Source organism: Apium graveolens, chromosome 8 (genome assembly GCF_009905375.1).
Source record: "Apium graveolens cultivar Ventura chromosome 8, ASM990537v1, whole genome shotgun sequence".
NCBI lineage: Eukaryota > Viridiplantae > Streptophyta > Magnoliopsida > Apiales > Apiaceae > Apium > Apium graveolens.
The window spans coordinates 213,168,315-213,194,730 of NC_133654.1; the positions used below are offsets into that span (position 1 = coordinate 213,168,315).

The 26,416-nt window shown below is 35.6% G+C and overlaps 3 protein-coding genes across 3 annotated transcripts; 1 reads left to right on the plus strand and 2 right to left on the minus strand.

Annotated features, from left to right (window-relative positions):
• On the plus strand, positions 1–9,619 carry LOC141677108 (acylamino-acid-releasing enzyme-like). The gene is made up of 18 exons (XM_074482862.1): positions 1–168; positions 1,129–1,304; positions 1,465–1,768; positions 2,194–2,415; positions 2,499–2,716; positions 2,881–2,956; positions 3,376–3,511; positions 4,348–4,499; positions 4,597–4,679; positions 4,792–4,913; positions 5,031–5,109; positions 5,296–5,473; positions 6,812–6,872; positions 7,028–7,150; positions 7,566–7,763; positions 8,454–8,522; positions 9,165–9,241; positions 9,359–9,619. The coding sequence occupies exons 1-18, from the start codon at positions 35–37 to the stop codon at positions 9,420–9,422; spliced, it is 2,472 nt and encodes an 823-aa protein (XP_074338963.1). The 5' UTR covers positions 1–34; the 3' UTR covers positions 9,423–9,619.
• A 1,176-nt stretch (positions 9,620–10,795) lies between these two features.
• On the minus strand, positions 10,796–12,926 carry LOC141680310 (CBL-interacting serine/threonine-protein kinase 7-like). The gene is made up of 2 exons (XM_074486573.1): positions 12,782–12,926; positions 10,796–11,235 (listed from the first exon to the last, which is right to left on the minus strand). The coding sequence occupies exons 1-2, from the start codon at positions 12,924–12,926 to the stop codon at positions 10,796–10,798; spliced, it is 585 nt and encodes a 194-aa protein (XP_074342674.1).
• Positions 12,927–24,684: 11,758 nt separating this feature from the next.
• Positions 24,685–25,654, minus strand: LOC141680311 (CBL-interacting serine/threonine-protein kinase 4-like). Its single transcript, XM_074486574.1, has one exon. It carries the CDS (start codon positions 25,534–25,536, stop codon positions 24,685–24,687), a length of 852 nt encoding a protein of 283 aa, XP_074342675.1. The 5' UTR covers positions 25,537–25,654.
• Positions 25,655–26,416: the final 762 nt, after the last annotated feature.

A 26,416-nucleotide genomic window follows, 5' to 3' on the forward strand; every position in this document is an offset into this window, starting at 1 on the left:
TTATCATTTATGTCATAGAAGAATTATATTCGGAATGAAACTTTTAGCCTGGTCAGGCTCCACTCTACCAGCATCAGCATCTCCACACTATCATTTCTTGCATTCACTTCCATTTGTTCCTTCTCTTTCCTCTCTTTCTCCCAACAAACCTCCTCTATCTCTCTCCAGGTACTCTCTCCTTCAATCTCTCTCTCTCTCTCTCCCTATATATTTTGTGTATGTTTATTGTTTGGTGAAGTGCTCTACCTGTGACATTGGGTTGATTTATCACTCACATATACTCAAATTTATGATTTTTATTATTATGGAATCTTTTTTATTTCTTGAAATTGTTAAAAAATAGATTTTTTTTAATGAAATCTTGTTATTGGTCATAAATTCTTTGTACCCTTTAGATAGATTATGGTTTGCTGTACAAATAACATGTTTACCTTTGACATTGGGTTGACTTGATCACTCACTGATGCTCTTTTTCTTTAGAAAGTACTGTAATCTTTTTATTTTAAAATGGTCTTTTTTTATATATTTGATAAATGATGTAGCATTGTTATTTGTTCAAATTGTGTTGTTATTGTAGAAGTAGAGTCTCTAATTCAATGTTTATTACAATGGTCATAGTTTTTCTACGTTTTCTCTAAATTTTGGTGGATGTAAGTATGTAATAGACTAATAGTGTAGTCTTATTCAAAATTCAAATTGTGCAAACTAAGTAACTTTGTTAGACTATGAAACAATGTTTTTGTAAAAGGTATGAAAATAAATTTGAATATCTGTATATTTTTAGTGTAAGTATAGTTAATTAGTACAATGCTAATGAGTAATAAATTTTAAGCAAAATGCTTAGATGCTGCAGCCATGCTTCACAAACATGAAGGACCAATAATAATGTTGCAATTTCAAGATATTATTTTGCGGCTTTTCGGCAATTGGATAAGTATAATGGTCAAGGACTAATGCTTTCTGCGTTTGTTTTTTTGATGCATTTCTGTAATAGATTGTACTTGCAACTTGTTTTTGGTTAGTAAGGACTATCGTTTACTGGTATGCTATAACTTATAAGTAGAAGTGTTTAAAAATATTTTGACAGAGTGATTATTTACTATTTAGAATTTGACTTCAAATTTGTAGTCAAAGAGTGACATCACTTGCACAAATGGATAGTGTTCAATGTAGCTCGAAAAAGGAACTTCCATTGGGTCTCGATGCTGTCATGGAAGAAGAGTATGCTTCTCAATCCGTATTACTGAAAGAATTTACAAATATATCCACAATTGACAAGGCTTGGACATTTAGGTCTGATGGCGGTAAGTTTGCGTACTATTATGATTGAGGCTTTTATTGTTCTCTGATTCATGCAGAGGCTTATGTTAGTCTTTTATTCATTTCTTCAAGTCTTTATATTTTGTTCTCTTCACCCTGTTAACTCTAACACGTGGCAGCTTCTGATGCAATATTTTGGTTTAGGCTCCCAGGCGATGTTTTCAGTAAGCCATCCAAATCTATTAGCCAACAAGAGGAGGAAAAATATTATGTCCAGTCAGATATCAAAAGGAACTGATGGTTCTGTAAGCTTCCAGTGGGCCCCATTTCCTATAGAGATAACTGGAGCATCAACAATGGTACCCTCCCCCTCAGGTTCCAAGCTTCTTGTAGTACGGAATTCTGAAAATGAATCTCCGACTCAGTTTGAAATATGGGGTGCATCTCAGTTAGAGAAGGAGATCCATGTTCCTCAATCAGTACATGGCTCCGTATATTGCGATGGATGGTAAAGCTTTTATCAATCTAGAATTTGTATTTATTAACAGATTGTCAAGGAAGACCTCTATTGTGTTAGGGATTTGCAACTCCGCCATGTTGGTTGGTATTCCGATCTTCATAAAGAACGGAACGAATTTGGATTTAAATTCACTTTTTCCATCCAATTCGTTCTACAAATTAGCTATGATTTATTTTATCCTTCCTAGGTTTATTGATTATCCGATTCTATTCCTTCTATTAATCCTCTTCAGAAACTACATAATCCTCTAAATAAACTCCATCATCACTTCACATGATCGTCTTTTTCACTTTTTTTTATTGTTCCCTTAACCTCTTGTTTTATTCAAATGGATAGGAACCAAAATTTACTCTTTATATAACCTTTTATTCTAATTGTATCTGCATATGCTTATGAGGTTTTTGTTGACACAGGTTTGAGGGTATCTCTTGGAACTCTGATGAGAGCCTTATTGCTTATGTGGCTGAAGAACCTGCTCCCTCAAAGCCTACATTTGGTGACTTGGGTTACAAAAAAGGAGGTTCTACTGATAAGGATAGTAGTAGCTGGAAAGGCGAAGGAGACTGGGAGGAGGACTGGGGAGAAACCTATGCCGGAAAAAGGCAGCCTGCATTATTTCTCGTTAATGTTAACAGGTCCCTCTTAGATCCGGTTTATATCTGTAGTCATAATGGTAGATGCTTCATATAAGTAAAAATTTAGAATTAACCTTATGCAGTGGTGAAGTACATGCTGTTGGTGGAATTGGGAGATCATTAAGTGTTGGACAGGTTGTATGGGTGCCAGTAAATGAGAGTATGCATCAATATTTGGTTTTTGTTGGATGGCCATCAGACTCTAGGAAACTCGGTATCAAATACTGCTATAATAGGGCTTGTGCTTTGTACGCTGTCAGGGCTCCAACTTATAAGTCAGAAGCCAAATTGCTTCAGTCAGGGAAAGTGCACATGCTCTCTTTTTATGTACTAATAATATTAATTCAGATTTGATCACTTCATACTGATTACTGCATTACCAGATTACTGCATTAGCAGGTCTCAGATTCACATTTTATATTAATTTAAGCTTGCTGCTCTCATCTAGACCTTTTTGTTTGTTCAGAGGTGATGCAACTGATGATGTAACTGCATTTAATCTAACTCGAGGCATAAGCAGTGCGTTTTTCCCTCGATTCAGGTCTGTTTACTCTAGGCGCTTTGTTATAGACCTATGCAGCATTAAGGGTCAAGACTCAAGTACTTTATAGTTTATTGAAAGCTGGTTATAAATATTTTTAATGGGTTTTAAGTTTAATTCTCATAGATGAATTTGATGTAGAAAGGGAACTATAAGCTTTTTACCTTCCAGTTAAGAAAGATTAAGTCCTGAAAGTTGCCATAGGCCCATCGCCTATTTCTCCTTGTAAAGACAGGTTCAGTGAGTTGCCTGGTTTGATGTGTTGTATAAATCTGTACAGCTCTCTAATTTTTTTTTAGAAACTGAATTATTCTCCTTATCTTAGCTTTCAACAGAATCAACTTAATGAGCTTGTTTGTGTGTATTATACTTATCAAGTAATTTTCAAACTGCTGACCGTTGGAAGGTTCTTTTTGCAGTCCTGATGGCAAATTCCTTGTCTTTCTATCTGCAAAAAGTTCCGTAGATTCTTGGGCACATTCTGCAACTAATTCCCTTCACAGATTTGAATGGCCAACTGATGACGAATTCTCTTCTGTGAAGCTTGTTGATGTGGTGAGCTTCTGAATCTATTTAAATCACACAATAACCAAATAATTTTTGTTGTTCAATGCTTCTCAGTCCTCTCCATTTCCCTTATATCAGTCTTAGACACCCTCAAATTCGTTCAGACCTCTTATATCAGTCTTAGACACCCCCATATTTGACTTCAATAATTTTATGTGACGTTTTTTAGAAGCAGTAAATTAACATTGCAAAATGTAAAGATGTAAAATATGATAAGGAGCAGCAGGAGGGGGAAGGGGAGGGGGAGGGGGTGGATTGGGGGGGGGGGGAGAAGGATGAGAAGAAGCAGAAGTAATGACATGGAATCGATTGACCTTAATAGTACTTCACTACTTCTCTAGAACATAAAACAGTCATAGCCAATATTGACGTGAGCAGCATATTAATGACAGGGGTCAGGGAACATCTTTTATTAGGCTGCTATTGCTTGTAATCGATTTGCTATTCTTTCATAGCCTCGTTAAGAAAGATTTATAGCGCATAAAGCAAATTAGGCATCAGGCATATTGTATTTAACAAGTACGGTTGGCCGTAAATACTGAAAGGTACTGTGAAACTATATTTTACTATGTTAGAAATACTTTCTGAAAGAGCAGAAGATCAGAATGGACAGAAGTTCTCTCAGTATGTACATTCTATTCCCATCAGAGGTAAAATGTCTTGTGCAAGCTTAAATTATATAGAGACCACAACTTTGAACATGTTATATAGACCTTCAAAGGTATTATATGATCATTTAACGTTAAGTCAAAAGAAATATTACTTAAGAATCTGATACTTGTTGTGTTTTACTTGGGAATTTAACAATTTAACATTTGTTCTAGGTCCCTGTGGTCATGTGTCCCAAAGATGGCTGCTTTCCCGGACTTTACAGTTTAAGCATGCTTAGCAATCCATGGCTTTCTGACGGATATACCTTGATTTTATCTTCCATCTGGTGCAGCATGCAAGTGATACTTTCCATAGATGTGTTGAGGTAAGTGGACTGTACTTACATATTACAGTAATATATTAGTTTTTATGTAGAGAGACTGCTTATCATAGTGCCTTTTACATTATCCTTATGTTTGCAGCGGAAACGTATCACGTATAACTCCTCACAACTCAAACTATTCTTGGAATCTTCTTACCTTGGACGGGAACAATGTAATTGCTGGTATTAGAGCTTACAGTTGCTTAACTTGACCTGGCCGTGTATATTGTAATATATTTATATATTCTAGTTACTTTTTATCTACTAAGTCCTCTCTTTGTGTGTGTTTTTAAAGTATCTAGCAGTCCTGTAAATGTTCCTGAACTCAAGTATGGTAGCTGTGCTGGTGAGGCATCTTCTGGTGCGACATGGAGTTGGCTAGATGTCTCAAGCCCCATGTATAAATGCCCCGATAAGGTTTCTTTTTATCTGATTTTACACTATTGGAACAATATGAAAGCAAGCATTTGTGACGGCTTGTGTATCATATCACCTAAAACTCTCTTACAGTATTTCATCCTGTTCTTCCTATAGGTTACATCATTGTTGTCAGCACTACAGTTCAGTATTATGAAAATTCCACTAAAAAGTGTTCCTGAAAATCTTCCCGAAGGTACTTACTGAGTAGCATGTAACAAGAAATCTATAAATTTAATGTATAGGCATGTGTACTAAGTATTGAATACCTAGGAAAAAGAGATGTTTTTGCTTTTCCTAAATTTTCTATGTTAAGCTTGCTCATATCTTCAAGCATTTTAAACGTTATATAAGTGATTCATGCATTATTACTTATATTCAGGTGCTAAGAAGCCAATCGAAGCTATATTCGTATCCTCGAACTCGAAAAGTCGTGATGTATGTCAGCCCCTTATTGTAATGCTTCATGGTGGCCCTCACTCAGTTTCTCCTTCGAGCTATTCCAGGTCCATGGCATTCCTTGCTTCAACTGGATACAGCTTGCTCATTGTAAATTACAGGTAATTCAAGAGTTTTTTTTACAATTTATATATAAAGGTGTCATAAAGATGATTTGAAGTAGAGCATATCATATGTTCATCAATGTCCAATAACATGAGTACTTTATATCCTTGCATTTACATTAATTATTAAGTCATTTTTTTGTTATTTCATCAATCTAAATATCAAACGAAGTGCAAAGCATATAAGAAATATGAAGCATTGTTCCATTCTTTTTGCATTGTTTTTAGGCGAGTTCTCTTTGGGAGTCTAGAGTAGTTATATTGTCAGGAAGCTTTTGGCTTAATTAGGAATTACAATGCCTTTTTCAATTTACATTTTAGTGGCTATCCATAGGTTATATCATTACACCCACCCACACATATTTACCCCTCGTTTGTTTTGATATAACCAGTGACGTACTTACAGATTCCTAGGACGTGAAATGAGTTACTTATTTTGGTTGCTTAGATTTTAGATTTGAAATAAGTATTTTATAGTTTTTAAAGGTACTTCCATTTAATGATTAAAGAACCCACTTACCTAGCTTACCCATGTTAAATAAAGTTAAATAGTCAATTTAATTATAAAATAACAGAACATACTATGGTTACATAAATTAAATGAAACCCAGATATTTAATTTACGTAGGAATAACAGAGTGTAACTTGATTTCGAAGAAGTTCGAGTTCCTCTGTAACAAGTTGGAGAAAGAAGAGGCCATAAATGAAACTCATCGCTAAACATCCTTGTATTATGATAATCGGGGTCAGACTCATTCAATAACTTTGGGTTTCCCAAGATTCATTCCCTTTGGTTCCCCTTTCATGATCATCATAGACATAACGCTTTATCTAGATAGTCTAGGATTGTTTAAGAATTTATTTGTGCGAACATAAAGTCCAGAGCTAAGAAACAAGGATACTGATGCGTAGTGCGGAGATAAACAATTATTAAAACATTCATAATTAAATATATGACGAAATATATTTTAAAAAGAATGGAATTTAAAAATAATCAAACACATAAGTTCATCATCCTTAATATTTAAAAGTAATAAAATTAAAACAGATTTTAACCTCTTTTCTTAGGTTATTTCGGAAAATGAAAATGATAATAGATTTTAACCTCTTTTCTTAGGTTATATCCTTTGTTGTATATTGTTCTCATTAATCTATCAAAGACGAGTTTTTAATCCAAAATATTAAATTTATTGTATTGACATTGTTATTATTTGCAATGATTTTTTTTTACTAATTTAATATCTGCATTTGTTTAATAGCAAACATCTAAATTTATGAATATATATTGTGTTATTGATTCAATCATCTATTGATAAATGACATGAATCTTACCAGAGGTTCCCTGGGATTTGGCGAGGAAGCCTTGCAGTCTCTCCTTGGGAAAATTGGCTCTCAGGTGTCTCTATCATTTCTGTACAAAAAATTTTCCCTTCGAAGTTTATTTAGTGCAATATTGTTTGTCGGACTATTAGTAATTTAGTTTTCTGGAATATTAAATTTAGCTGGTACTTTTGCATTAGAAGTTTGGTAATCTCATTGTTATGCATGCAGGACGTCAGTGATGTGCTCACCGCAATAGATTATGTTATAGACATGGGACTTGTGGATCGTGCTAAAATATCTGTTCTTGGTGGTTCCCATGGCGGCTTTCTAACAACGCACTTAATTGGCCAGGTGCAGTAATCATGCAAACATTACTATCTATATTGCTTCTTTCGTCCCTATTACCCTACATGGGGGTCTGCAATACAATGACATATGAACACTATGCAAGTTAATAAAGGAGAAAAAGATTCCCATGGTAAGAGGAGTGAAGGGCCAAGAAGGGAAAGCAATCATATATGTGTGTGTGTGTGTGGCAATATTTTGAATATCCAACTAAGTGGCTGCTGAACTCAGAACCATGATCTTACTTTGGTAGCTTAGACTTAATCATCACTAGCATGTACTATGTCTGAATAACGTTTTGAGACCCTTGAACATATGTAGCAATAGTCTCCATGAAGGTGATGTGAATTATATTATCCAAGCAATCTCTCTGGTTGGAATGTACATTTCATGATTTTCTTGGAAATCTGAACTACTGCAGGCACCAGATTTGTTTGCTGCAGCTGCTGTAAGGAATCCTGTATGTAACCTGGCTCTGATGGTGGGTACTTCTGACATTCCGGACTGGTGCTTTGTCGAGACATACGGTACTGAAGGAATAACTAGGTTTACTGAAGCTCCTTCATCTGAAAACCTGTCTGTCTTTTACAGCAAATCTCCTATTTCACATCTTTCAAAGGTATCTTTTTTGTTCTAGGTATATATATATGTGTGTGTTTGCGTGTATGTATCCTTTTTGTTCTAGGTATATATATGTATGGACAATCTGTTTCCTGTGGTAAAGCACTGGGAAAAATTTAGGATGGGAGGAAAACATTTTGGTATAGTGATTGATTAATTAACAGAGACTATCCCTATAGACAGACCATTCACCATTATCATGCTAGGAACCCATTCCACAAAGACCAAAAGATTTATATATTTTTTTTGTTGCAAATGAACTAAGGTCGTGGATCAAATTCGAATAACTTTTTTAAAATACATTTCATCCAAATCTCTTAAACCACAGGTTTGTTTACGTTGTACCTTGAACGTTGGTTTACACTTTAACTAAAAAGATTATCTTCAACATCTTAAATTACAAATTACTAGAAGATTTCCAGAATGTAGTGGGAGCAGTTACCCTTAGATATCTACCTATTTTATTTACAAAATAATGGGAAGCTGGTCTGTTGTTTCTCTCAACTATTTGAAGGTACACAGTTGATTCTTGATAGTTGGCCAAGAGTCTAACTTATAGGTTGGAGTGGAGAGTTTAATCTATTTCAGTGACATTCCCTTAATACAATAATTCATTTATGAACCATTACTAAATAAGTATCATAAAACTTTTAGTATACTTTTTGTTCATTTTTCTTACCGTGTGCAGGTCAAAACTCCTACAATTTTCCTTCTAGGAGCAAAAGATCTACGTGTTCCAGTTTCTAATGGTTTGCAAGTAAGGATTTTAGATTTCCGTTTTAAAAACAATATGAGTGATATGTTTGCGTCGTGCTTTACAATTCAAGACGTGATCAACACAAATCATATCTTTGCTAAATTATATAGAAGTGCACAAGTACAACTTCCAAATTTCTACTTAATAGTAGTACACAGATGCTTTACGTAATTGTGAAATGCAGATTATCTAATGTGTAATAAAATTGCTCATGATTAACTACAATCTTGAAGAATGGATGACCTAAAAAACCTCGTCCTTTATGTATGATTATATATGGAAATTGAGCAGTCTAAAGAAAGATTTAACCAAGTCAGGAAGCAACAATTAGAACATTATTGAACTCTTCCACCGCGAGTTTTTTTTTTTTTTTTTTAATAATTAGGAAGTGGTCCAGGGAATCCTATCTCCGGATCCTGGACTATAATACTTTTTTGTTTGGTAGAATTACATCAAATCCTTTTTCATCTCCCGTTATGATAACATGCTTCTGGTGTAGTTGTATTTATCTGCAAAGGGAATATTTCTTTGTTGATGTTTCATAGTGAAGGCACCCCTCTGGTTGAATATCTGAATGTGTATTATCAATAAAAATATGTATCGTAGTATACAGTAATGACATGTTATGCTTTGAAAATGCAGTATGCACGGGCACTAAAAGAGAAAGGTGTTGAGGTCAAAGTAATTGTATTTCCTAACGATACTCATGGAATTGAGAAGTAAGCTTCTTTTTTTTCCATCTATTTTGCGGGACTAATGGTATCCGAATATATATTATACAGAATTAACATTAAAATCGCCGTTATATTTAAACTTTTGCATGTCATTGTTTGCAGGCCACAGTCAGACTTTGAGAGCTTCCTTAACATTGGAGTGTGGTTCAAAAAGTATTGTAAATGAGCTTCAAAATTAATAACCCCATTTAAAATCCTGATGTAAAGAGGTACAAAGGATATTATCTTGTACACTTGACCTTCTCTTGGACATTTACAGCACAATGTTCCATTCCTATTATTAGGAAATGTATTTGTTTATGATTTGATACACACAACAATAAATCATATCGAGTTGATGAGAAATATAATCATGTTATTCTATTTTCAAATATTAAAAACATGTAATTTTGTTAGATGGTACTAATAGATGATTTCACTTGTATAGGCGTCTTGGTTGAATGTCTCTGTTTTTGGCTAATTGAAAGTATGAAAATATACAGTAGAGGTGTGTAGTAGTAAACTCGTCGGTTCACTTATTCTGTGTGCTATTCTACATATGATTTACTTTTCCTTTTCATTTCTTGTCATATGTAAGGAAATATGCCCGCTCGTCGTACCAATAAGCATATTAAGATATCATCTTTAAGCTGAGAAGTGAACTAAGCAAGGTAAAAAACATATAAATTTCATCTTCTGGAAAATTGTGGAGTAGGGTTTGAATTCTCATTACATTCATATTTAACAGCTTGCTGAGTTTTATATATTATGTCACCAGGATAGTTCAAGTGATATTATATTTTTCTCAACAAGGAGCGTCACCCATGTTTTTGCAAGTGGTGTTGGTAGTGTATTGTTGGATGAATAAAGTGTATCACATTATTGGAGTGGGATGATGTACATTGTCTTAAAGTAATATGTCTGGATTACTTTGTACGAGCTTTGGTGTTCATGTTAGGTTGAATAAGAAGCATGATAGGAGTCGATGACTTGTGTAAACTTATCAGTAAAAGTAACAGGAACTGAACTGTTGTTTTTATGTGCTGATGTTACTTCATTATATTGAAAACTCAACCTTTTTATCCTGGCACCTCATGGAAACCTATTCTCTTATTAAATGGATAATTCCTTGCCCGTTCTATGGGCCGGGACTTTAGGGGATTACTATACTAAGTCCAAGATAGATTTGATTCGAGGTGTATACACGGATATAAGTAAGAGGTGATGAGCGGTGTGATACTTTGCTAGCCCTCTCTACAATAGTCGATGTGCGTAAACTGATTTGTATAACGGGTGATAATGAATAAAAATTACTGGAGTATCTAAAAGGTGAAACAGGGTGATATACAAACATTGGGGAAATGAGAATATCAAAATTTTAGGCTACGGACTCCTTGTTAAATAACCATTTTATAATAAGGTAATCACGACGGAATTAACCGCTGAAGAACACTAATGTGCATCGAACTTTCTAAATCATCAACTGATACATCAAAACAAGTACATTGAAAAAAAAGAGTTCAGTTCCCTAAGAAAACAAGAAAGAAAACATCTCCAAATCTATAAACATCCATGACATGAAACAATAATATCACCAAGTCCCAACTTCAATTCCTCCCACTCAAAATCAACCCCTTCATTACCACTAACAACTCTAATCTCTACCATCATCAACTCCATTTTTTTCACCACCTCAACCATTTTAACCAACAAAACTACCTTCCCTTTAACCAACCCAACCATATCTTTCCCCTTCCCTTTCTCAACCTTGTAACCCAACTCCTCTCCCACTTTCACAACTCTCTCCTCAACTTCTCTCGTTGTCCCTCTTGATACAAACCTCCTCTCTTTCCCTTTGGTACCCAAATCGAAAAAACCGGACAAATCCAACCCGGACGACATTGCTATAATATCAAACGCATTCATTCCAAAATCATTACCACTTTTCTCATCATCACTCAACAAAGACCCTAACTCATTCTCCGCCTCGGATCCACTTCCTATGCAGGGTTGTAACGATTTTTTAAACCAACTGTTAGGTCCCAATTTGTTTGTAGAAGGGGGGTTGAATGCAAACAATACCGTTTCTTCGAATAAAATGCGGAATAAAATTGTGAAACAAACTTCAAGTTAAATAAAACTTTTATTAAACTTGAAAGGTGTTACAACTACGATATCGATTACAAGGGTTTAATCTCAAATCAATTATTACAAATTTAGAATAAATTCGACATGAACTTTTTCTATTTTTGTAATTAAAAGATCAAATGCTAAAAGCGATTTGAGATTAAGTTCTAGGGATTTTAATCCGCTAGATTGATATACAAGAACAAGATAAGTAATTCTAGTGGTTTGGATTTAACATTAACAAGCTAGAATATTTGATCTTGAATAAGCAGATGGAAGATGAAATATTTTTCTTTTGTTCTCTGCTTTTTCTTGTTCTGTGTCTTGCTGCTCTGTATTTGATCAATGTTAATATGAGATAGTGTCTTCTGCTTCTTTTAAACAATCACAGCCGAAGTTGTTGAGAACTGGTGTGACAATCCATTTGAGCTTGAATGACTTTCGGTGAGACAATCTAATAGAGCTAGGAAGACAATTAAAATGAACTAGCAAGACTTTCGGTATGACTATTGATTGTCATACCGATTGTCATATTAGTTCAAATGAAAATTGTTTTTCTGAATACATAATTGAATTTAATCTAAGTAAAAATTCTATCAAAACAATTAACTGAATTAGTAAGACATTCGGTATGACTATCAATTGTCATACCGATTGTCATACTAGTACAATCAGTTGTCTTTTTAGAATTATCACAGATTTTAATCAATTAATATTCTGAAAATCCTCATTATTAATTCTAAATTAATTAATCAATTTAATTCAATTAATCAATAAATTAATCCTTGCAGAGTTAATTTATTTTCTTAATTAAATTATATGACTTAATTAATTAATAGAGAATTAATACTAACCCTGAGCAGCATCCATTCTTCAGACAATCTTCGAGACTTATGAATCAATTCCGTCACTTCAATGCTGACACTCGATGTACTGTCTGGTTCATGAGTGACTAACTTTCGTGACGTTTCTTCATGTCTTGACTTTGTTGTTCTGATTGAATCCTTGTAATAAATGATACCTTGACGAGATCTCTGTCACTTGATTAATTCCACGATCTTGATTTATATCACTGAGGCATGATCAACTTCTTGAACTTCTTCCAGTGAATCTTCAAGACTGCAGATGAACAATGTTTCTTTATTCTTTGACAGATGTTACTTTGTGAGATCTCTCTGATGCTTGATCCACTATTTACTTATTACATTCTTATTTGAGTTGAGTTAAATACTCGAATAAACGAGTAGGCTATGACATATGCCTTTCACCAACTTAACCCCATTAAATCCTCAACCCCGAATCTCGTTCTCGGGTTCGGGTCAAGTAACCGATAAATAATATTTCGGGCAGGTGTCGAAATCCAAAGCGGAAAGTTAATTTCCCTCCTAATAATCTTCTTATACAAATTAGGAATATTACTATCTTGAAAAGGGAGATACCCTACCAACATAACAAAAAAAATGACCCCGCATGACCATGCATCCGCTTTCGCACCATCATAACCATTTCTCCTAACAACTTCCGGAGCTGTATACACCGGAGTTCCACACGCCGTGTGCAACATTCCGTCTCCTCTAATCTGCTCCGGCAACGCCGACAACCCGAAATCCGAAACCTTCAAATTTCCATAACACCAAACCTTCTGACTTCACCTTCTTCTAAATCTTGAAGCAATTCCTTGTCAAAAACACGATCCTTTTCTGAAGTGAAGCTTGCAGGTCTGACTGGTTGAACTCCAACTGTCTTCAACTTATTCTTGAGTTGATTGTACCTTTTAACATTCTTCTCACAATAAGCTTGAATCAAGTCAGCAGCTTGAGTCTTCAACATGGATGAATATCCAGCTGTTCTCAAATGATGTTCCATCCAGACCAGATGCTTAGCTGAGTAGTCTTTAAGAGATTGTACATCTAGCTGACAGATTTGAAGACAATTAGACTTAAAGAATCTCACTTGATGAGGATTGTTGACCACTTGAGGACTAGCCCTGCTGGCAAACTCTTTAAGTCTTTCCCGAAGAACTTCATTCAACTCTGAGCTTCTTTTCACTTTGTTTAAAAGAACCCAAATCTCTGACAACGAACGATTCTCGAATAGATGAAGTGACACCTTGAATGATCCTTCACTCTGACAATATACAAAAATGCTCATCTCATTTAGGGATCTATCAAAAGCAGCTGTGATCCTTGAGACTTCAGTCTTGATAGCATTCATGTACATGTCATTGTTAGGATTTGAGATTTCCAGCTTGTCCAGAAGATGTAAGAACTGCCTATCATTGTTAGTGCATAGCTGAGGCATATCGAGTACTCTCCTAGCTTCATCCCACTTTCCACCAATCTTCAGTCTGACATCTCTTCTCCTTTCTTGAGCTTTAATGTCATGAAGACGTTGCTTTTGAAGAGTTTCTGTTCTTTGTATGTCTTTTCTCCTGTCAATGATCTGTGAGACCTTCTTAAGTTCAGCTTCTTTTCTTTGCATCTCTGACTTTTCTTTCTGAAATTCTTTCTCAAACCTAGGATCCACTGTATCTTCTTCTTCCCAATCTTCAAAATCACTTTCTTCTTCAGCTTCAAATAACCCATCTTTATCTTCCTGAGCTGGTTCAGTGGGAATGTCAAAAATATCGAAGTCATCCTGTTCTCCACTGTAGTAGGCATCATCAGCCTTTCCTTTATCTCCAGCAGAAGTATCTTTTTCTTTCCCTTTGGAACTACTCCCTCCTTTCTTCTCCCCCTTAGTTGAGGGATCCTCTTCTGATCTTCCTTTGGAACCTCCATCACCTCCAGAGCCTGATCCTCCACCAGACGGTCCTTCAAAATAAGTTCTTTGTTCTTCATTAGGGCAATGAGAATTCTTGATCATGTAATATAAGTGCTTCATGCCTTCATTCAGATGTTCCATGCCCGTCTCTATCTTTAGAAATCTTGAGTTGTCTAGTGAATGATTCATCTCAACGAGGTCTTCAAGAGAAGTCATTCTTGTATGTAGGGAGCAGAAGTTGGATATGTCATCAGCTGATAAATTTGGAGTGTCCTGAATAGAATTGAGCTTTGGTATTACAGTAGTCTTTAAATCTGAGATGTCATTCCTTATGATTGCAAGCTGATTGTCGACAGAGGTGGAAGAAGAAGACCGTTCAACCACTTGTGCTTTGAATGCTTGAGCTTCAGCTTGACTTTTGGCAAGTTCTTCTTTCAGGGCAGCAATCTGAGCTAACAGGTTGACAGTATCAGTGTCTGTGTGTGCTCTCACCTGAAGTTCACTCGTATTTGGTTCACTCATCTCACGTGCATGTGTTTCTCTCAATATGATTGCTCGTGAGGAGTCTTCCAATTGCTGTTCTTGTGTACCTGCATAAAAAATCACCCTAGCCTCTTCAAGAGAGGTCAGTGGTGGTGCAATGGGAATTCGCGAGTCCCGATCCTCAGTCAATACTATCAAATCTTTTGGAATAGATGTCTGAATTGCTTCAGGGATAGATTGACCGAGTTGCCCTCCACTTTCTCCAGATAAATCTGCGAGTGGAGAATCCCATAAGGGAGCCAGAGGTGTTGGATCTGGGAGGGGAGAAAATGACTCTATTAAAGATGGCGGAGAGTCAGATTTTCCCTCTGAAGCATGTGACTGCTCTTCTGCCGTAACTATGGCAGGCACTGTAACCGACTCTACGTGCACTCCTCGCTGTGTGTCCTGAGTATGATCTGGGGAAGTGTATGGTTCCATTGTGAGTAATGGAATTGTGCTTGACTCAGTACAAGATGCCATGGCCCTATGGCGAATTTCAATAGATGCATCCTGTTGAGAGAATGCCTCTAGTAACTGTTTATTGGCCATTTCAAAGTCCATGTCCTGTTGGGAGGACAAGGATGGGCTTTCAGATGCCTCAGAATATGTTCTTCTTTTCTTAGGAGGAGGCAGAGCTGAGGGTTCACTCATATTTGACATTTTACTACTTCCTAATAATCTTCTGGGTAACATTTTTGACAGTGGGGGAGAGGGTGAGATAGAATGAGACTCTGTGTTTGGCTCTATGACCTGGGATTGAAGCTGTGGTTCTACAACTTCATGGTCAGCCCTATCAACCACTGAGGGTCTGTTAACAGAAGTAGGAAGAGAGTGAGAGAGAGGAATTACTACCTGTAATGGAAGAGTCTGGGTGGCTTGTACCACTGGAGGTTGAGGTTGCTGTTCATGGCCGGGTAGATTAAAAATAGGTAATGGAATATAATTGGCCATGAAAGCAGATACAAGTACTGGTACTTGCATAAATTTGAAGGTTGTGTCTTGGCGAGTGTAAATCTTTTTGCTAACTGGTGGGGGTTCAGTTACAGCAGAGTTAGCAAAAAGTGATTTGTGTTCAGGGGTGAGTAGATGATCTGCTATGAGCATAAGAAAACGAGCATAGTAACATGATACCCTACGATTTGTCGAATGATCACGTAAAGCAGAAGTTAGACGTCTCAGGAGAATGGGAAAAAGTAGTTTGCCAAAATTGATCCTTTGATTGAAAACAACCGCAAGACCAATATACTGCAGGGTGGAAGTAATGTTATGAAAATTAGATTTTGTGCAGTTGGCAAACACTTTGGAAAGTGTATCGAAGAATATATCCCATTCAGACACCAAATTTGATTTAGAAAGTTTGGTTAAATTGATCACCCCCTGATAGTGAATGGCATTGAAAAAATTTGTGATATCATTTTCAGAGGGTAAATTACAGAAATTGTCTAGTGGAAAATTTAAAGCACGATTGACGACTGTTTCATCAACTACATACTGTGTGTTTGCGATGGTGAATGAAAAAGATTTTGAATCATCGGCCACAGTAGAAGTTGTGCAAATCAGTCTAAGAAGATCGACGTTTAAAATCACATTTGATTTAATAGCAGAGCTAACAATCGAATGATCATTTAAAAATCTAATCCACGGCTTAAATTTTTCAACATCACATTTTTCCGGATTAAAATAACCAACTTGATTATGTGCGACAATTTGGAAATTGAGAGCCATTTTTTTAAAGAAAAATAATAAGACACAAGCTTTTCAGAATTTTAAGAATAATATTAAGAAAATTCGAATTAATTAAATTAATTTAATAATTCGAATTAAATTAATTATAATCGAAAAATTTAGACCGAAATGTATCTCGTTAAAATTCTTAACTCACAAGCACAATTTTGATACACCAAAAGACACAAGTAAGAAATTAAAATTAAAATGGAATTTGAAGGGGCAACTTGATTTTAATTTGATTTTTGCGTTTTTTTTTTTTTTTTTTTTTTTTTTATAATAATTTTTATTATATTTTTTTTTTTTAAGAAAATTTCAGCAGCACTTCTTTATGTATATACTTGTATGTATATATCACAAAGTGATGATTAAGTGTGCTGAGTAAAAACTCGAGCAAAGAAATGAATCAGATTTTTGGTTTGGTTTTGATCTTGTTCGAGGAGAGAGAAGAGAGTAAAAGAGGAGAGAAAACTGTTAGAAATTCTTTGAAATGAACTGCTATGTTGAAAATGATTCAAAACAAAACACAGCACATGCCTTTATATAACAGCTGGTATGACAATCCGGGATTGTCATACCGATTGTCATACCAGGCAAAAAGAAGGAAATGAAACAAATAAAATAAGTATTAAAAATATAACTGGTATGACAATCTGATAGTCATACCGATTGTCATACCAGTACAAAATAATTCTGATATTAATTTTATTACTGGCATGACAATCAATAGTCCTACCGATTGTCTTGCCAGTTATAAAATTAATCTGATATTTAAAATAAGCAATCATTATATACTAAAATGATTTTCAGCAAGACAATTTCAATTGTCTTGCCGATAGTCTTCCTAGAATAAGATAAAATAGACATAACGGATTTATATTTTCATTTATACTGAAATGATTTTCAGCAAGACAATTTTAATTGTCTTGCCGATAGTCTTTGCAGTATTAAAATAAAATGAATATGTACAGACATCTAATTAAGTACTGAACCTTCATTTCAAAACAGTAAAACTGAAATAAAAACTTATAATTTTTACAGAAACAAAGATAATATATCAGAATTAATTATTTTTATTCCAAAAATAGATTTCTGTTGAATTTTAGCAAATAAAATTCATAGAAAAATATTTTTAGAGGAAATAAAATATTCTGAGATATTTTAAATTAACAAGTAGAGTAAATAACATAGATAAGATAATATATATTACATAGAAATAAGCAAGAAATATGATAAACTGATAAAATAAATTTGCAAATGAATTTTTCATTTATGAAAAATTTATTTGTAAATTCATTCAAGAACAGATTCCAGATATTAATTAAATTAATCACTAAAACTATTTAACATGCCCAATTTACCAACTAATCTGGTAAATGTGGATTCGTCAAGTGGTTTAGTGAAAATATCTGCTATTTGTTCTTCTGTTGGAACAAAAAATAGTTCAACAGTACCATTCATGACGTGCTCTCTAATAAAATGATACCTGATGTCAATGTGCTTTGTCCTCGAGTGCTGCACAGGGTTGTTGGTGATGGCTATTGCACTTGTATTGTCACATAAAATAGGAATCTTGTTCAATACAGAGCCATAGTCTCGTAGTTGATTCCTAATCCACAAGATCTGAGCACAGCAGCTTCCAGCAGCAATATATTCAGCCTCGGCCGTTGAGTTGGAAACTGTTTGCTGTTTCTTGCTGTACCATGAGACTAGCCTGCTTCCTAGGAATTGACAACTTCCTGAGGTGCTTTTCCTATCAACAACACTTCCTGCGTAATCTGAATCTGTATATCCAACAAGGTTAAAACCAGATTCTTTAGGGTACCAAATACCTAGATTTGGTGTTCCCTTAAGATATCTTAAGATTCGTTTAACAGCAACGAGATGAATATCTCTAGGATCCGCTTGGAACCTTGCACATAAACATGTAGCATACATAATATCTGGTCTACTTGCAGTAAGATAGAGTAACGAGCCAATCATACCTCTGTAGCTTGTGACATCTACCTTAATGGAGTTTTCACATGGTCCAAGCTTGACAGCTGTAGTTGATGGAGTTCTTGCTGATGCAGAATCCTCTAGATTGTACTTTTTGAGGAGTTCCTTGAGATACTTGGATTGACAAATAAATGTTCCATCTAACCTTTGATTTACTTGTAATCCAAGAAAGAACTTCAGCTCTCCCATCATGCTCATTTCAAACTTGCTGTGCATTAACTTAGCAAATCTCTTACAGAGATTATCATTAGTAGACCCAAATATTATATCATCCACATAGACTTGGACTAATATAGTATCATTCTTATGTTTCTTAGAAAAGAGAGTTTTGTCTATGACACCTCTAATAAAGCTATTTTCAATAAGAAATTCAGAGAGTGTCATACCATTTTCTTGGTGACTGTTTTAGCCCATAGATAGCCTTGAAAAGAAAGAAGACAAAATCCATATGATCTGGATCTTCAAAACCAGGAGGTTGCTCTACATATACCTCTTCATCCAACTTTCCATTCAGAAAGGCGCTCTTGACATCCATTTGATAAACTTTAAAGTTTGAAAATGCTGCGAATGCCAGAAATATCCTGATGGCCTCAAGTCTAGCCACTGGAGCATAGGTTTCATCATAATCAATACCTTCAGCTTGAGAATACCCTTTAGCTACCAGTCTTGCCTTGTTTCTTGTAACCACACCATCTTCATCTAGTTTATTCCTGAATACCCACCTTGTACCAACAGCTTTCTTGTGTACAGGCCTAGGTACCAGTTTCCAGACTTGTTGACTTTCAAACTGATTGAGTTCATCTTGCATAGCAATCACCCAATCTGGATCAGTTAGTGCTTCTTCAATTTTCTTAGGTTCCATCTCAGAAAGAAATCCTGAGTACAGACACTCATTTTGAGTAGCACGTCTAGTTCTGACTCCAACATCTGGATCACCAATAATCAACTCAAAAGGGTGAGCTTTATTCCAGACTGTCTGTCTTGGAAGATTTGATCTTGATGATTCGCCTTGAAACTCATTGTGATGTTGTGTCCTTCTAGATGATCCTTCAGCATCTCCCCCTGAGTTGTTGCCATGTTGACTTGAAGATTCTCCGTCAGTAGCAGTGGTATCTCCATTGTTTCCAGAGTTTCCATCACTATTACCTTGAGTAATATCAGGATTAACAGGTTCTTCAACAGCAACAACCTCAGGTTCTTGACCATGTTCTGACTCTGAATCTGACATATCATCAAACTTCAGTTTCTCAGAAGGATCTTCAGTTTGGATACTAGGGAGTTTAGTGTCATCAAAAGTAACATTGACACTTTCAGTTACTTTGTGTTGATCAATGATATACACTCTATATGATCTTCTTCCATATCCAACAAAAATACCCTCATATGCCTTTGCCTCGAACTTACCACGACGATCATCTCCATCCTTGAGCACGAAGCATCTGGCACCAAATACATGAAAGTATTTGATAGAAGGTTTCTGTTCATTCAAAATCTCATAAGGAGTTTTCATGAAGTCTTTGTTGATTAGAGTTCGATTCTGAGTATAACATGCAGTATTGACAGCTTCAGCCCAAAAGTACATTGGAAGACCTGATTCATTTAACATCGTTCTTGCAGCTTCAATCAATGTACGATTCTTCCTTTCTACCACTCCATTTTGCTGAGGGGTTCTAGGAGCTGAAAATTGTCTGGTAATCCCTTTGTCTGTACAGAATCCATTTAGAAGTGCATTCTTGAATTCTGTTCCATTATCTGACCTTATTGCTCTAACAGGGACGTTAGAATCTAACTCAATCATCTTGATATGATCAATCACAACTTGTGGTGTTTCATCCTTAGAGTGAAGAAATAAAACCCACGTATACTTGGAATAGTCATCAACTATCACAAGACAGTAACACTTCTTTGACATAGAAAGGATATTAACTGGTCCAAATAAATCCATGTGCAATAATTGCAGAACACCAGTTATGGAAGATGTGTCAGTGCCTTTGTGACTTGCTTTCTTTGACTTTCCTTTCTGGCAAGCCTCACATAGTCCTTCTGGAGAGAATTCCAGCTGAGGCAGACCTCTTACCAGTTCTCTTTTGACAAGAGAATTCATTGTCTTGAAATTGAGATGGGAAAGTCTCTTGTGCCATAGCCAACTCTCATTTGACGATGCTTTTGCATAGAAACAATTGACTTCAAGATTGCTTCCAGAGTTCATGTCAGCTACGAACAGATTTCCTTTCCGTATTCCCATTAAAGAGGGTTTTTCACTTTTCTTGTGCAGAATCTGACACTTCAGCTTGTCGAATAAAACATTGTAGCCGTTGTCACAGAACTGACTAATGCTAAGCAGATTGTGTTCAAGTCCTTGCACAAGATATACATTTTCAATGATAACATTTCCAGCTTGCAAACAGCCATATCCCTCCGTTAAACCTTTGCTGTTATCTCCAAAGGTAACCACTGGGCCAGCTTTCTCAACCACATTTGATAGCAGGGCTCTATCTCCGGTCATATGTCTTGACGATCCACTGTCAAGAATCCACACTACCGGTTGTACCTGTTTAATGCCCTGCAATACAAATGGATTAGAACTTCTTCGGAACCCAAGCTTGGCTGGGTCCGGCATACTTGTAAAATTGGCCTTTATCAGGCAAAACAACATTCTTAATTTCACTATTCTCAACATTCTCAATGACTGAACATTTGACCTTTAAAACAGCCTTATCAGATTTATGTTTAGGCTTAGGCACAAATGTCTCCTTTCTAACTTTAGGAGGACTAGCAGTCTTAGACCTATCATGCTTTCTATTATTCACATGCTGACGAGGAGTAGTCTTATCATTAGAAGCATGCTTACCATTAAAATAAGCAAACAACAGATTAAACGCACAAGACATACAATCAGGAACACCACATGCTTTATGAGAAGGATTAACAATAGGCAACTTATGCATGGTAGACATGGCATTTGTGCTATCCAACTCATGTGTGTCTGAGTTAGTCTCAGTTGCTTTCACAACCTTGACTGGAACTTTTGACACACTTGACTTGGAGACAGTTTTCCCATTAGCATTATCTTCAGCACGAATTTCTTCTTGAATAATAAAAGAGGTCTCATCAAATGGTTCAGCAATTGATTCCTTATAGAGGGGTTCATCAACACCCTTAAGCACATGTGGTACTTCCCTGCCTTTAGCACATACATGAGGAGGGGAGTTTATGCCTAATTTTCCAATAGCAGCATTGTAATCATAACCTATTCCATGTGTTTGATTAACAGCTTGCTTATTGTAAAACTCTTTGGACTTCGAACAAGAATTAAAGTAAGCTTTAACCTTAGCCTCAAGACCAGTGATCTTGTCTTTCAGAATAGTTTCGAGTTGTCTATAACAGTCAACTCTATTCTCTAGAAAAGATACTTGGTCTTTAAGTTTATCTTGATTAATGTGCACAAGTCTTAATTCATTGACCTCTTTCTCAAGGTCTTTGATTTGTTGATTTAACAATTCATTATCACGACGAGCACAATCTAAGTTACCTCTTAGATGATAAACCATTTCAGCATCAGAAAGTTTTACCTCTTTTCTTGACGATGAGGTGCTTGCATCACTAGCCATGAGAGCAAGATTCCCAACTTCTTCATCTTCACTGTCAGTATCATCCCAACTTCTTCCCTTTGCCAGGTACGCCCTTTCAGATTTACTCTTCTGATTAGAATCATAAGAGTTCTTCCTTGCCTGTTTTGGCTTTCTGCATTCTGTGGCAAAGTGTCCCAACTCATTACAGTTGAAGCATCGGATGGTGCTTCGATCAACCATCCCTGTTTTATACCCACCACTGCTGGTGTTAGAGGATGAAGATCCACCTTTCTGGAATCTGTTGTAGTTGGACTTGTACTTGAACTTGGGATTCCTTTTGAATCTGACATTTGAGAATCTCTTGACAATCAGGGCCATTGACTCATCCTCCAATTGCTCCAGTTCTTCCAAGGAATAATAATCATCTCCTGATTGATTGGTAGTAGGAGAATCAAATTCTGCTACTATAACATTGTCTTCAACCTTGGAAGACTGTACCATTCTGTCTGACTGTTGAGATTGTTGTTGATATAGTGGTTGTTGTTGTTGTTGTTCATCAGCTACCAGAGCAGTAGACGTGCTGACCACCCTTCCTTTCCCGTAAACCTCCTTCTGCTGAATCTGCTCCAACTCATAAGTCTTTAACACACCATAGAGCCTTTCCAAAGAAATCTCACTCAGATCTCTTGCTTCTCTTATGGCAGTGATTCTATGTTCGAGATGAGTTGGCAGTGTCAAAAGGAACTTTTTGTTGACCTCCCTGATGGAATAGTATTTACCATTAATATTCAGGTTATTGATCAATGCATTGTACCTCTCAAACACTTCAGTGATTCCTTCTCCTGGATTGGATTTAAAGTATTCATACTCAGAGGTTAGGATTTCTAGTTTGTTCTCCCTAACTTCCTCTGTGCCTTCATTAATAATCTCAATAGTTTCCCAGATATGTTTGGAATCTTTACAATTCATCACATGTCTATTCATTAGGGGATTAAGGGAATCTACTAAGATTAATTGAAGGCTAGCATCCAGGGAAGATTCTTCTATTTCAGCAGGAGAGAAGTCCTCAGGATCCTTCACATAAGTTCTCGCTTTGGTGATCACCACATCATTCTCTATTACCTCTGGTTCAATAACCATAGGTATTTTTGGACCCTTCTTCAACACTTGCAAATATTTGGGATTAGCAACCTGTAAAAACAGTAGCATCTTCTTCTTCCACATCACATAATTTTCTTTATCGAAAAGTGGAATTTTAACGGTTCCAACTTTTTGTGTAGTCATTATGAATTTTTGAGTGAATAAAAATTCAAGAAGTGAAAGAAACACAAAAGTCTAGGATCTAGATTTGTACGTTAATCAGAAGGCTCTGATACCAATTGTTAGGTCCCAATTTGTTTGTAGAAGGGGGGGTTGAATGCAAACAATACCGTTTCTTCGAATAAAATGCGGAATAAAATTGTGAAACAAACTTCAAGTTAAATAAAACTTTTATTAAACTTGAAAGGTGTTACAACTACGATATCGATTACAAGGGTTTAATCTCAAATCAATTATTACAAATTTAGAATAAATTCGACATGAACTTTTTCTATTTTTGTAATTAAAAGATCAAATGCTAAAAGCGATTTGAGATTAAGTTCTAGGGATTTTAATCCGCTAGATTGATATACAAGAACAAGATAAGTAATTCTAGTGGTTTGGATTTAACATTAACAAGCTAGAATATTTGATCTTGAATAAGCAGATGGAAGATGAAATATTTTTCTTTTGTTCTCTGCTTTTTCTTGTTCTGTGTCTTGCTGCTCTGTATTTGATCAATGTTAATATGAGATAGTGTCTTCTGCTTCTTTTAAACAATCACAGCCGAAGTTGTTGAGAACTGGTGTGACAATCCATTTGAGCTTGAATGACTTTCGGTGAGACAATCTAATAGAGCTAGGAAGACAATTAAAATGAACTAGCAAGACTTTCGGTATGACTATTGATTGTCATACCGATTGTCATATTAGTTCAAATGAAAATTGTTTTTCTGAATACATAATTGAATTTAATCTAAGTAAAAATTCTATCAAAACAATTAACTGAATTAGTAAGACATTCGGTATGACTATCAATTGTCATACCGATTGTCATACTAGTACAATCAGTTGTCTTTTTAGAATTATCACAGATTTTAATCAATTAATATTCTGAAAATCCTCATTATTAATTCTAAATTAATTAATCAATTTAATTCAATTAATCAATAAATTAATCCTTGCAGAGTTAATTTATTTTCTTAATTAAATTATATGACTTAATTAATTAATAGAGAATTAATACTAACCCTGAGCAGCATCCATTCTTCAGACAATCTTCGAGACTTATGAATCAATTCCGTCACTTCAATGCTGACACTCGATGTACTGTCTGGTTCATGAGTGACTAATTTTCGTGACGTTTCTTCATGTCTTGACTTTGTTGTTCTGATTGAATCCTTGTAATAAATGATACCTTGACGAGATCTCTGTCACTTGATTAATTCCACGATCTTGATTTATATCACTGAGGCATGATCAACTTCTTGAACTTCTTCCAGTGAATCTTCAAGACTGCAGATGAACAATGTTTCTTTATTCTTTGACAGATGTTACTTTGTGAGATCTCTCTGATGCTTGATCCACTATTTACTTATTACATTTTTATTTGAGTTGAGTTAAATACTCGAATAAACGAGTAGGCTATGACATATGCCTTTCACCAACTTAACCCCATTAAATCCTCAACCCCGAATCTCGTTCTCGGGTTCGGGTCAAGTAACCGATAAATAATATTTCGGGCAGGTGTCGAAATCCAAAGCGGAAAGTTAATTTCCCTCCTAATAATCTTCTTATACAAATTAGGAATATTACTATCTTGAAAAGGGAGATACCCTACCAACATAACAAAAAAAATGACCCCGCATGACCATGCATCCGCTTTCGCACCATCATAACCATTTCTCCTAACAACTTCCGGAGCTGTATACACCGGAGTTCCACACGCCGTGTGCAACATTCCGTCTCCTCTAATCTGCTCCGGCAACGCCGACAACCCGAAATCCGAAACCTTCAAATTTCCATAACCATCCAACAACAAATTCTGCGGCTTCAAATCTCGATGCACAACGCCATTTTGATGACAAAAATGAACCGTGAACACAAGTTGTTGAAAGTACTTACGACAAGTTGATTCGGACAAACGCCCTCGTGCTAAAAGCTTCGTAAAGAGCTCACCACCCTTAGCAAGTTCTATGACAAGATATATTTTAATTTTAGTAGCCATAACTTCGTGAAGTTTAAGGATGTTAGGGTGATTATTTAGGCGACGCATAGCGGATACCTCTCGGATTAAACGTGGTTCCATATCAGGATCAGAATTCGAAGGCTTTTCGATAACTTTTATCGCTACGGAGGAGTTGTCTTCTAATGATCTTCCGTAATATACTTTGGCGAAGCTTCCGCGACCTAAAATGTGACCGAGTTGGTACTTTTCGAATATGATTCCGTCACTTTTACCCCCACTGATGGTTCTTTTGACTAAATTTTTGGGTGTTTTGGTCGAATTCATAGTGTAAAAAATGCTTAATAACAGAAGAAATGCATGGTGTGTGTAAAAAGCTCCAACGTTGTATTCCCCGCTCCCTCTACGAGATTTCGAAATTCGAAACTTTAGAAGGCGTGTGACATATATTGTTGATGGTTTTGTGGGAGAGTAAGTATGCAAAGTAGTAAGATATACATACAAGAAACATTCACATAAAATAGAATCATGGATAAAGACAGATAGTTGGCCGCGGGTGCGGCCGCGGGTGCATGATACGAGAATACAGGAATTCGTCAAAATTCAAATAATGGAATTCGGGTATGAGAGAATACGGCAAAAATTATAATATTAAATTATATTATAAAATTAATTTTAATTTGTATTTGATCAATCTCTTATATATAACACATATGGTATGCAAATCGATCGTTGAGAGATGTAGAAAAATACAATGAAATCGTATTTTAAAAAAAATTTACGGTTTGACGGGAAATATCAAATTAAAAACGGAGGAGAAAAGCTGAAATTGGGTGTGTGAGGGTGCAGGGTAGTTGGGTGGTGTGATTTAGGGGGACCATTAGATTAGGTAGATCTAATGCCTTAGATTAGTTCTACGTTTCTATTTTAATTTTAGTTTGTATTTGATCATTCCCCAGTATATATATATATATATGTAGTTTGTAGTTTGTATTTTAATTTAGTTTGTATTGGAGTAAGACTCTCTCTCTCTATATAGAGTCTTACTCCAATACAAACTAAATTAAAATACAAACTACATCTCCCACACACAACTACATACACATAATTCCCTCCATTTTTAATTGAATTTTTCCGGTCAATTAGTGAACTCTTTTTAAAATCTAGCTTCACATTTTTCTACATCATCCAACAATCAGTATGAATA